Raw genomic sequence first — 13,193 nt, forward strand, 5'->3', positions numbered from 1 at the left:
TGCCTGAAGCTCTGCTGATCAGAGTCCTGGACGGCAGCCTTTAAGGCCGGGCCACGCACTGCACTAAGCCTCTACTCATGTCAGTGCGGAAACGACATCAGGAGTGGCTTTACTTCCTGGTCATCTCTTCTCCCCAAGCCCCCATCAAGCTCGGGTACCCTTGGCTTCAGAAACACAACCCACGTATTGATTGGATGACAGGGCGTATTCTGGATTGGGGTGTGCATTGCTTCGGCCACTGCCTCGACCTCTCTCCACCCAAATTACTACTGGTTGTCACTCCCGAGCGCTCGGATCTAGCATCAGTTCCTGATATCTTTAATGACCTCGCGCGCTTGTTCAGTAAGGCCTTTGCTACCTCCCTGACTCCCCACAGACACTTTGACTGTGCTATTGAACTGCATCCCGGAACCAGTCCCCCAAGGGGCCGCCTGTATCAGTTATCCACCCCAGAGAGAGCTGCCATGAACCAGTACATCCAGGAGTCCCTTGCAGCAGGTATTATCCGACCATCCTTCTCCCCAGCTGGGTCAGGTTTCTTCTTTGTGGAAAAGAAGGATAAATCTCTACGCCCATGTATCGACTACCGGGGTCTTAATGCTATCACTGTCCAGAACCGTTACCCCTTGCCGCTTATGGCTTTGGCATTCGAGCTCCTGCATGGTGCCACGATCTTCACTAAACTGGATCTACTCGACACATACCATCTGGTGCGTATCAGGGAGGGGGATAAATAGAAAACCGCCTTCAATACCCCAGCCGGTCATTACAAGTACCTCTTAATGCCGTTTGGCCTAGCCAATGCCCCGGCCGTTTTTTCAGGTACTAGTCAACGAGATCCTCCGTAACATGCTCAACGTGTTCGTGTTTGTCTACCTAGACGATATCCTGATCTTGTCCCATACCATGGACAAACACGTCCGGCAGGTGCGTCAGGTCTTGGAGAGACTCCTCAGGAACGGGCTCTACGTAAAGCCTGAGAAATGTGAGTTTCACACCTCGCAAACCTCGTTCCTGGGATACCTGCTTTCAGCCGGTAATATCCAAATAGACCCTGCCAGGATCCAGGCAATCCAGGACTGGCCAGCCCCCGCCTCCCGCCGCCAACTACAAAGGTTCTTGTGCTTCGAAAATTTTACTTCAAAGGCTATAGTTCGGTGGCGGTGCCCCTCCATGGCCTGATGTCCTCCCTCCGCTCGTTCTTTTGGGGCCCCAAAGCTGAGGAGGCATTTCTTGAGCTTAAGCGACGATTCACGGAGGCACCCATTCTCATCTTTCCCGACCCGGCCCGGCAATTCGTTGATGAAGTCGATGCCTTCAACGTAGGGGTGGGAGCGGTGCTCTCCCAGGTCTGCCCTGAGGAAAACCGTCGGCATCCTTGCCCTTTTTTTCCAGGCGCCAGAGCTACTCGGAACGTAACTACCCAGTGGGCGAGCAGGAGCTCCTTGCTGTCAAACTGGCCTTGGAGGAATGGCGCCATTGGTTGGGGGGTGCGGAGGTCCCCTTTCTGGTCTGGACGGATCATTACAACCTTGAGTACCTTCAGAGGGTTCATGCTCTGGAGGAGTAGGAGCCATGCCCCGAGACCATCCTTTCCAAATCGATGTCGGTCCACTCCCTTAGTCTTACTTTGGAGAAGCGGGTCAAGAATGCCCAGGACAGGGACCCTGTTCCTGAGGGTTGCCCCACTGGTCTCCTGTTCGTCCCAGAGGGTCTTCGCTCTGATGTTTCACAGCTCCCTGTTCTTCTGTTACCCCGGTCAGCCTCGCACCGTGTCTCTGGTTTAAACACGCTTCTGGTGGCCTTCCTTGGTAAAGGACACCCACGACTTTGTTGCAGCCTGCCCCAACTGTGCCCGACACAAGAACCCTCGTGGCTGCCCCCAAGGTCTTCCTCGGCACCTTCCTATCCCGAAATGCCTGTGGTCGCACCTCGCCATGGACTTCATTACCGGGCTGCCGGTTTCCAATGGCAACATGGTCGTCATGACGGTCATTGATCGGTTTTTAAAGATGGGCCACTTCATCGCTCTACCTCCATGCTCTACCTCTACCTCTTTGCCTCCATGGTTTTCCCAGAGATATCGTCTCGGACCGCGGACCACAATTCTCGGCTCAGTTTTGGAAAGAGTTCTCCCGCTTCCTGGGCATCTCGGTCAGCCTCTCAGCTTGCGCCCTTCCAGGTGGTCCACGGTTACCTGTCTCCGACCTTCTCCAACCAGGAACCCCGGTCCGCCGTTTCTTCCGCCGCCCTTTTCTTCCGACGCTGCCGTCGCAGCTGGAGAACCGCCCGAGCAACCCTGCTCAAGAACAGCATAAGGCTTTGCCAGGGGGCCAACCGTAAGTGGCGCCTAGCCCCGCACTACCGTGCCGGACAGCGTGTATGGCTCTCTACTTGGGACCTTCCCCTTAAGGCCACCTGTCGGAAACTCGCCCCATGCTTCATCGGCCCCTTCCCCATTTCCAAGGTCGTCAATCCGGTGGCCCTCTGACTTAGGCTGCCCAGAGCGCTCCCGATCCACCCTACCTTCCATGTGTCCAGGGTTCAACCTGTCCGTGCCTGCTCGGCATCCTTGCCCTCCCCGCACGTCAGATCTCCGAATTCGGCTCCCGGAAACGGCTCCCGGAATCGGCTTCCTGAATTGGTTCCCTGAATCAGCTTTCAGAATCTGCTTCCCGAATCAGCTCTGCACGCTCGCTTCTCCCCTGCTCTCTTTGCATCCGCCTTGGATCCTTAAACCTGAACTTTCTGACAATGTCATGTATTTGCTTAAACTTCATATATTATTTTTAACAATAACGAAAATCAACAGTTTACACAACTCAAGGCTAAAACAAGGCTGAAACATTTAGAAAGATATTGAGTCTGCAGACTGATAAACTATTGATTATGAATTATTGAAAAAAATACTATTTTGATTAAAAAGATGTTACTGCATCACAGCTCAAGGCTCCCCATGTTTTGTTCTTATTTATGTGGGCTTCCTCTGGTTTCTTTTCAACTTCAAATATTTTTGCATTTTTTGCACTCTTTTAATGATATTATGTACTGTAGTTGATTAGATATTCAACATTTTCAAATTTCATGTTAAGGAACAGTTAAATGTTAAACAGTTTTTCGCTGTTTGGTGAAACTTTGCGATTCTTCCCTTTTGAGAGATTCTGCCTCTCTTAGACAGTCCAAATCATGTTCTTGACCAGTTCGCAATTAATCTAATTAGATGGAGAAAGTGGTTTCTTTTAGTAACACTTTCTTTTCTATTTAAATTCTTTCCTTAACATTGTTTATTTTCTCAGTTTAAACATTTTCTATGTTTAATATTTAGAAATGTTGTAAATATCTTTTAAAGCTGCAGTGATGGGAACAGTGACCAACAGATGTTAGAGGACAGCACTGAAAGGAATATAATCACAGATGCCGGGTAAGATTATCAGAATCAGAATCAGGTTTATTGGCCAAGTGTGTTGACACACAAGGAATTTGGTTCCAGCTGTTAGTGACTCTCAAAAGTACAGATATAAATAAAACCTATACATGACAACAGACAAGACAAGACAAGACAAAAACAGACTATACAAGACAACACAGACAATGTGAGACAGTATAGATAGTGTCGGTAATACATAGGGATACAGATCAGTAATCTACATAAAGTGTGAGAGTGCATGGCAAATGACAGTATTGTGTGTCAGGTATGATAGAAAATTTACTATAAAACTTTGTACAATATGTAGCAGCCATAGTGTGTGCAACATATACAGATAATGTGATGAACCACCAAGAACCACCAGATAATGTGATGAACCACCAAAACCACCAAGATGACTATTACATGAGTATGATAATTCTCTCTGCTGTAACTGCAGAGTGAGTAATATATAGAAAACAAAGACAAATAAACTATTCAGAAAAAGTGTGCTCTTAAAGTCTAAAAATAAACCCAATGGCTCATGACATCTTCCTGTTTCACATATTCACAGGCACGAGAAGGAATCTTCTGCTGTAAATGAATTCCAAAAAAAATTCAAATTAAATCTGATGAAGAAGTTTCAGTGTTTAAATGAAGTGATAATAAACCAGGGAAACCAAACAAACCTTAATGAGATCTACACAGAGCTCTACATCACAGAGGGAGACAGTGGAGGAGTCAATAAACAACATGAAGTGAGACAGATTGAAGCAACAAACAGGAGAACAACAGAGGACACACCAATCAAATGCAATGACATCTTTAAGCCCTTATCTAAACAAGATGAACCCATCAGAACTGTTCTGACGAAGGGAATCGCTGGAATCGGAAAAACAGTCTCTGTGCAGAAGTTCATTCTGGAGTGGGCTGAAGGGAAAGAAAATCAGGACATTTACCTCATATTTCCACTTCCTTTCAGAGAACTGAATTTGATTAAAGAGCAAAAATTGAGTCTGATGGAGCTCCTTCATGTCTTTTTTAAGGAAACAAAAGAAACTGAAGTGTACAGCTTTGAAAAGGTTCTGTTCATTTTTGATGGATTGGACGAGAGTCGTTTTCCTCTAGATTTCCAGAACACAGTGGGAGTGTGTGATGTAACTGAATCAGCATCAGTGCCTGAGCTGCTGATAAACCTGATTAAAGGGAATCTGCTTCCCTCTGCTCTCATCTGGATCACCTCCCGACCAGCAGCAGCTGATCAAATCCCCTCTGAATGTGTTCATCGAGTCACAGAGGTACGAGGATTCAATGACCCACAGAAGGAGGAGTATTTCAGGAAGAGAATCAGTGATCAGATCCTGGCCAATAACATCATCACACACCTGAAGGCATTAAGAAGCCTCTACATCATGTGCCACATCCCAGTCTTCTGCTGGATTTCAGCCACTGTTCTAGAGAGAATGTTGGGTGAAGCAGAGAGTGGAAAAATCCCCAAGACTCTGACTCAAATGTACACACACTTCCTCATCATTCAGACAAAGATTTTAAAAGAAAAGTTCCCAAAGAAGCAGGAGAGTGATGGAGAAATTATTCTTCAACTGGGACAACTCGCTTTTCAGCAGCTGATGGAAGGAAACCTGATCTTCTACGAGGAAGATCTGAGAAAGTGTGGCATTGACGTGACAGAAGCAGCAGTGTATTCAGGTGTGTGTACACAGTTCCTCAAAGAGGATTTGGGGATTTTCCAGAGTAAACTGTACTGCTTTGTTCATCTGAGTGTTCAGGAGCATCTCGCAGCTCTGTATGTGCACCTGACCTTCATGGTGAAAAAGTTACATGTTTTTAAAGAGATTTGGTTTCCTGAAGAGAATAAAGAAATTACAATCTCAGATTTACACAAGAGTGCTGTAGATCAGGCTTTAAAAAGTCAGACTGGACATCTGGATCTTTTCCTACGCTTTCTTCTGGGTTTCTCAAATAAGCCCAATCAGAATCTCTTAAATGTCTTATTAACACAAACAGGAAGTAGCTCACAGAGCACTTCAGAACAGGAAACGATACAATATATCAAGAAAAAGATCAGTCACGATCTCTCTACAGAAAAATTCATCAATCTGTTCCATTGCCTGAATGAACTGGGTGATCATTCTCTAGTGGAGGAAATCCAACACTACCTGAAATCTGGAAAACAAAGTGAACTCTCTTCTGCACAGTGGGCCGCCCTGGTGTTTGTTTTACTGACTTCAGCACAGGAGATGGAAGAAATCGACCTGAGTAAATATACCAGCACAGATAATATAACAGAAGCTGTTCTCCTGAAGGTGATGCCTGTGATTGCAGAATCCAAAAAAGCAATGTAAGTAAAACTGGACCTAAAACAACTCGATAAATACAATGAATCATTGCTATAAAGTGCAATTGGGTGTATTTAGATTAGATGTTTGATTGTAAAATATTAGATTTCGTTGTAATGTCCCTTAAATCAGACTGCCTAACTTTTGTACATTTGGAATTTCTGTATGACAAGTGTGTCAGCTTTGATGACTTGTTTGATCATTTCAGTAGTGATCCTTTTTTATGTATTATTTTTATCTCCTTCAGTATCAGGTGTAATACAATTAAAGCGATAAGTGGGTCTGCTCTGGTCTCAGCACTCAGCTCTCAAACGTCCAATCTAAAAGAACTCTATCTAATTGTGAAAAAACTGGATTTGTCTGAGAATAAACTAGGACACTCTGAAGTAAAGTGTCTCTCTGCTATTCTGGAGAATCCTCAATGTGAAGTGGAGATTCTGTGGTAAGATCATCGCTTTAAGATTCACAATAACTTACTGAAAGCAGCAGTACACAGAAGTGTTTCATAACATAAATATAAGTAACAGTATAGCATGATGAACAAATAGATTAATTCATCACGTAATTATTGGTTAATAATAATTTCTCATGCATTTAGAAATATTATTTAATAGCCTTTACTTAAAATTAGACGTGTGCATTTAAAATAGAAAATCAAGTAATCAGCTACTCAAGTTTTGAAAAAATTTGCTCAGAAGAGTTTTAAAAGGACGTAACAGGCACATTTTCACAATAAAGTAATCAAAATGAAAATCGGTTGATTTGATCAGATGAACAATGTGCCTTTGTTTTCCTCTGCAGTTTGCGTAATTGTGGGATCTCGTATGAAGGCTGTGCTGCTCTGATTTCCGCTCTGAGCTCAAACCCCTCACACTTGAGGGACCTCAGGTTGTGCTTTAATAATGTAGGGGACTCAGGAGTAAAGAGTCTCGCTGCTGTACTGGAAAATGCTCAATGTAAACTGGAGAGACTGTGGTAAGATCATCTCACTGACAGTCACATGACCAGTTTCACTCGGCAATGCAGATGACTTTTTAAGATTGGTAGAAATAAATGCATTGATTGATTAACAGGTATAATTCAGAACACATGCAATAAAGTGTGTATTTCAGATATGAAAATGGACGTTAACACATTTGCTAGGGCTCATTGTTCTTGTTTTCTTCAAATATCCTGAATTACAAACAGGTGATATGAAGTTAGAGTGATTAAGACAAAATAAAATTAGCAGATTTGAGCAGGCAAAAATTTTGCTCTTCAATGTCTGCTCACAATAACAGTTTTCTTTATTAGTTCTTTATTAGTTGGGATTAGTTTTGCATTAAAATGTGTATATTTTAGTGGCGTAATGGTAACCTAAAATTCACCTCTGTTTACCCTGGTCAGTCACGGTTCGGTTCAGTTTTGGTACAGTTAGGGAGAAGAAATGCAAATCAATTTAATTGCTTGTCTTTTTTTTATTAACATCTATTATTATTAATAACATTTGTGAACAACAAATGCTTGGGTTAAATAAAAAATAAAATCTATAAAAATAAAATAGATTAAAACTAATTAATACAATACACATTTTTTATATTATTTCTATATTATATTGTTTAAATTGAGAAATTAATTAAATAGGCAGAAATTAAAAAAATCTGAAAGTGGCTGTCCACTGATGCTCCCCATCCAATGTTTTTATCCACAGATCTCTCAGAAAAATCAATGTTTTGTCTTGTTTCCAGTATTTTGTGTAAATTTGTATCTGTTGTGCGTAAAAACATATGAGAGCAACAGTTCTTTGAAATACTCAAAGCAGCCATTCTGGTATGATTCTAATAACTAGGGCTTTTGACCTGAATCAGATTTTACATTGCACTGCTATAATGCTTGCTGTTCTTAGGTCACCTTATATGAGACATTTATTTGTTTTAATGCAGTATTGTTAATCAAAATTGTTCATTTTTAAGGTCATGGTTTTTTGGTTATTGTCCCTGCAATAATGGAAAACAAATATTTTTGTTATAAATGTACTGCAATGCATTAAAGAAGGTTTACCTCAGTCCCCAATCCCAATCTGATTAAAGTCCACATTTAGTCTTCTGTTCTGCTTTAATTTAATATAACAAGTGAGTTAAATATAACACAGTATAATCATTTCAATTTACATGAAAAAGTAAATAATTAACAGGTTATAACCAGTCATCATGTGATTCAAAATAATAAAACGTTTACATAATCATCGGCTTTGCCATCTTTTAATGTAAAATAAATTATCTGTTGAAGAGTGTATCATATTGTCTTACTGCAGGTTGGAGGATTGTCAATTTACAGATGAAGGCTGTGCTGCTTTGACTTCAGCTCTAAAATCAAACCCCTCACACCTAAAAGAACTGGATCTGTCTAAAAATAAAATAGGAGACTTGGAAGTAAGGAATCTGTCTGCTGTACTGGAGAACCCTCACTGTACACTGAAGAAACTGAGGTCAAATCATTTTAAATAAAATTGTACAAAAAATAATTTCACAAATATTTTATTTGATAAAGTAAGTCTTAAACCGAGGTAAAATATGACTATTTTTCCTTACAGTTTGTGGGAATGTGATTTATCAGATAAAGGTTGCCATGCTCTGACTTCAGCTTTGAACTCAAACCCCTCACACCTGAGAGAGTTGGATCTGTCCTGGAATAAAATAGGAGACCTTGGAGTGATGTGTCTTTCTGCTATACTGAAAAATCCACAGTATAAACTAAAGACACTGAAGTAAGAGAATCTCTCTGACAGTCACCTGCTCCCTAGTAAAAGGTTGAAAATATGAAATGGGGTCATCAGAAGGCATGTCCATTGTAAATTAGGGACCACCTTTATTTTGGCCATTTCACATAATTTAATGTGATGTCACTTCTATATTGAACCAGTATCAGAATAGACTATATTGTATTTATATATGTACCTTTTAAAAGTAACTTTAAAATCCAGCTGAAAATATGTTGTGTGTCATGTGTTTTTCTACAGATTGAGTAAGTGTGGTGTTTCAGATGAAGGCTGTGCTGCTCTGACTAAAGCTTTGAGAGCAAACCCCTCACACCTGAAAGAACTGAATCTGTCTGACAATAAAATAGGAGACTCAGGAGTAAGGAGTCTCTCTGCTGTACTGGAGAATCCTCTTCGTAACCTGGAGATACTGAGGTAAAATCATCTCTGTGATGGCCACATGACCTGCTGCATTGTAAAAACACGTTCTCCATTAGTGAGAGTGGAATAAAAGCTTGTTTTATTATCAAGTTTATTTCTAAAGAGCCTTTCAAAATGGACATTGTCTTAAAGCAGCTTTACAGAACTTAAGAATGAAATGGAATTATGTGTGTTTATCCCTGATGAGCAAGCCTGGGGCGAATGTGGCAAGGAAAAACTCCCTTAGATGGTATGAGGAAGAAAGCTTGAGAGGAACCAGACTCAAAAGAGAATATTAAGAGTGTGATTCTAAATCTTAAAACCAATACAAAACACCAGAGAGTGAGAAGAACCATGAGCACTGAAGTGTGTGATTATGAGTAATGTCCTTTCTATACCCCTAAACAGTCAGTTGGTGATCTGAGAAGGAAGATTGTTTCATTTCACTGCACAGTGATGAGTCAGATGTACTGTATATAATGTATGTAAGAAGCATTAGCACAAAACACACCTTGATGATACTCTGAAACATTCACACTATGTTTGATGGCACTGAAATTCTAAGATTAGGTTTTGTCCATTCTGATGTTTGATGCGAATAGTAATTGAAGCTCTTGACCTGTATCTGCATGATGTTTTTAAAGATAAGATAAGATAAGATAAGATAAGATAAGATAAGATAAGATAAGATAAGATATACCTTTATTCGTTCCACAGTTTGGAAATTTCTCTGTTACAGCAGCAAAGAAAATGGTGTAGGGGTGATTCTGATGGAAGCGTACAGTAAGAGTGTAGTGGAGGTGAAGAGAGTTTCTGATAGGGTGATGATCGTGAAGGTGGAAGTTGAAGGGATGATGATAAATGTCATCAGTGCCTATGCTCCACAAGTTGGCTGTGAGATGGAGGAGAAAGAAAGATTCTGGAGTGAATTAGATGAAGTGGTAGATGGTGTACCTAGGAAAGAACGATTGGTGATTGGGGCAGACTTTAATGGGCATGTAGGTGAAGGGAACAGAGGTGATGAGGAGGTGATGGGTAGGTATGGTTTTAAGGAGAGGAATGTGGAAGGGCAGATGGTGGTAGATTTTGCTAAAAGGATGGAAATGGCAGTGGTGAACACGTATTTTAAGAAGAAGGAGGATCATAGGGTGACGTATAAGAGTGGAGGAAGGTGCACACAGGTGGATTATCTTCTGTGTAGGAGATGCAACCTGAAGGAGATTGGAGACTGTAAGGTGTTGGCGGGGGACAGTGTAGCTAGACAGCATCGGATGGTGGTCTGTAGGATGGTTTTGGAGGCGAAGAAGAAGAGGAGGAAAGTAAGGTTTGAAAGAAGAATAAGATGGTGGAAACTGAAGGAGGAAGAGTGTAGTGTGAGGTTCAGGGAAGAGGTCAGACAGGGGCTCGGTGGTGGTGAAGAGGTGCCGGATGATTGGGCAACTACTGCAGGAGTGATGAGGGAGGCAGCTAGAAAAGTACTTGGTGTGACATCTGGAAATAGAAAGCAAGACAAGGAGACGTGGTGGTGGAATGAGGAAGTGCAGGAGAGCATTAGGGGGAAAAGGTTGGCAAAACAGAAGTGGGATCGACAGAGTGATGAGAAAAGTAGGCAGGAGTACAAGGAGATGCGGCAGCAGGTTAAAAGGGATGTGGCGAAAGCCAAGGAAAAGGCATATGAGGAACTGTATAAGAGGTTGGACACTAAGGAAGGAGAAAAGGATTTATACCGATTGGCCAAGCAGAGGGACCGAGCTGGGAAGGATGTACTGCAAGTTAGAGCAATAAAGGATGGAGAGGGAAATGTGTTGACTAGTGAGGAGAGTGTGTTGAGAAGATGGAGGGAGTATTTTGAGCAGCTGATGAATGAGGAAAATCAGAGAGAGAGAAGGTTGGAGGATGTGGAGTTAGTGAAGCAGGATGTAGATAGGATTAGTAAGGAGGAAGTGAGAGCAGCGATTAAGAGGATGAAGAATGGAAAGTCGGTTGGACCAGATGACATACCGGTAGAAGCGTGGAGATGTTTAGGAGAGATGGCAGTGGAGTTTTTAACCAGATTGTTTAACAGGATTTTTGAAGGTGAGAAGATGCCTGAGGAATGGAGAAGGAGTGTGCTGGTACCGATCTTTAAGCATAAGGGAGATGTGCAGACCTGCAGTAACTACAGGGGAATTAAGTTGATCAGTCACACCATGAAGTTATGGGAAAGAGTAGTGGAAGCCAGGTTGAGAGAAGAGGTGACCATCTGTGAGCAACAGTATGGTTTCATGCCGAGGAAGAGCACCACAGATGCCTTATTTGCTTTAAGGATGTTGATGGAGAAGTATAGAGAAGGACAGAAGGAGCTGCATTGTGTATTTGTGGATTTAGAGAAAGCGTACGACAGGGTGCCGAGAGAGGAGTTGTGGTATTGTATGAGGAAGTCAGGTGTGTCAGAGAAGTATGTGAGGGTGGTGCAGGACATGTATGAGGACAGTGTGACGGCAGTAAAGTGTGCAGTAGGTACGACAGACTGGTTCAGGGTGAAGGTTGGACTGCATCAAGGATCGGCCCTGAGCCCTTTCCTGTTTGCAGTGGTGATGGACAGGTTGACGGACGAGGTCAGACAGGAGTCTCCCTGGACTATGATGTTTGCAGATGATATTGTGATTTGTGGTGAGAGTAGAGAGCAGGTTGAGAAGAGCCTGGAGAGGTGGAGATATGCGTTGGAGAGAAGGGGAATGAAAGTCAGTAGGTGTAAGACAGAGTACATGTGTGTGAATGAGAGGGAGGGCAGTGGAGTGATGCGGTTGCAGGGAGAAGAGGTGGAGAAGGTGGAGGAGTTCAGGTACCTGGGGTCAACAGTGCAAAGTAATGGAGAGTGTGTTAGGGAAGTAAAGAAAAGAGTGCAGGCAGGGTGGAGTGGGTGGAGAAGAGTGACAGGAGTGATTTGTGATAGAAGAGTATCTGCAAGAATGAAAGGGAAAGTTTATAGGACTGTGGTGAGACCTGCGATGTTGTATGGATTAGAGACAGTGGCATTGAGTAAAAGACAGGAGGTGGAGCTGGAGGTAGCAGAGCTGAAGATGTTGAGGTTTTCGTTGGGAGTGACGAGGATGGACAAGATTAGAAATGAGTTTATTAGAGGGACAGCACATGTAGGATGTTTTGGTGACAAGGTGAGGGAGGCGAGATTGAGATGGTTTGGACATGTGCAGAGAAGGGACATGAATTATATTGGTAGAAAAATGCTGAAGATGGAGCCACCAGGTAGGAGGAAAAGAGGAAGGCCAAGGAGGAGGTTCATGGATGTGGTGAGGGAAGACATGCAGGTAGTTGGTGTAAAAGAGGCAGATATAGAGGACAGGGTGGTATGGAGATGGATGATCCGCTGTGGCGACCCCTAATGGGAGCAGCCGAAAGAAGAAGAAGACAGCAGCAAAGAAAAAAAAATGCAAATATATTAAAGAATAGACACATACTATAGTATACAGTATACACAACACGATGTATAAATACAAATAAGGAAAAAAAAATTATAAAATATGGAAATGCATTATGCTGTTTTCAGTTTATTGCTTGATTAGGTATGTTAGGTACAGTGCATCCGGAAAGATTTCACAGCACTTCAATTTTCCACATTTTGTTATGTTATAGCCTTATTCCAAAATGGTTTAAATGCATTGTTTTTCTACAAATTCTACAAACAATACCCCATAATGACAAAGTGAAAGTTTGAAATCTTTGCAAATTTATTAACAATTAAAAAAAAAAAAATTATATGTAAAAAAAAAAAAATGATGCTACAGGCTTGACACACCTATTTTTCTGCAGTTTCTCCCATTCTTCATTGCAGAACCCCACAAGCTCCATAAGTTTGATTGGGGGTGTCGGTGCACAGCCATTTTCAGATTTCTCAAGAGATGTTCAAACAGGTTCAAGTCTGGGGTCTGGCTGAGCCACTCAAGGACATTCACAGAGTTGTCCTGTAGCCACTCCTTTGTTATCCTTGTTGTGGGCTTAGGGTCATTGTCCTGTTGGAAGATTAACTGGCGTGTTCATCAAGGATGTCACTGTTTATTGCTGTATTCATCTTTCTCTCGATCCTGATTAGTCTCCCCGTTCCTGTCATTGAAATACATCCCCACAGAATGATGCTGACAGAAGCATATTTCACTGTTGGGATTAAATTAGCCAGGTGATGAACGGTACCTGGTTTCCTCCAGACATGACGTTTGGCATTCAGGCCAAGAGTTCAATCTTTGATTTATCAGACCAGAGAATTTTGTTTCTTATG

General features: G+C 42.2%; 1 protein-coding gene across 1 annotated transcript in view; it reads left to right on the plus strand.

The window, feature by feature from the left end:
- Nucleotides 1-13,193, plus strand: part of LOC310719309 (uncharacterized protein) — a 92,687-nt gene that overhangs the window by 59,515 nt on the left and 19,979 nt on the right. The window contains exons 6-11 of the mRNA XM_083528901.1: nt 3,981-5,765; nt 6,011-6,205; nt 6,565-6,738; nt 8,057-8,230; nt 8,336-8,509; nt 8,762-8,935. Coding sequence (XP_083385027.1) covers nt 3,981-5,765; nt 6,011-6,205; nt 6,565-6,738; nt 8,057-8,230; nt 8,336-8,509; nt 8,762-8,935 — 2,676 coding nt within the window. The remainder of the gene's footprint in view (nt 1-3,980; nt 5,766-6,010; nt 6,206-6,564; nt 6,739-8,056; nt 8,231-8,335; nt 8,510-8,761; nt 8,936-13,193) is intronic.

Source organism: Silurus aristotelis (assembly GCF_946808225.1).
Source record: "Silurus aristotelis genome assembly, chromosome: 24".
Lineage (NCBI taxonomy): Eukaryota > Metazoa > Chordata > Actinopteri > Siluriformes > Siluridae > Silurus > Silurus aristotelis.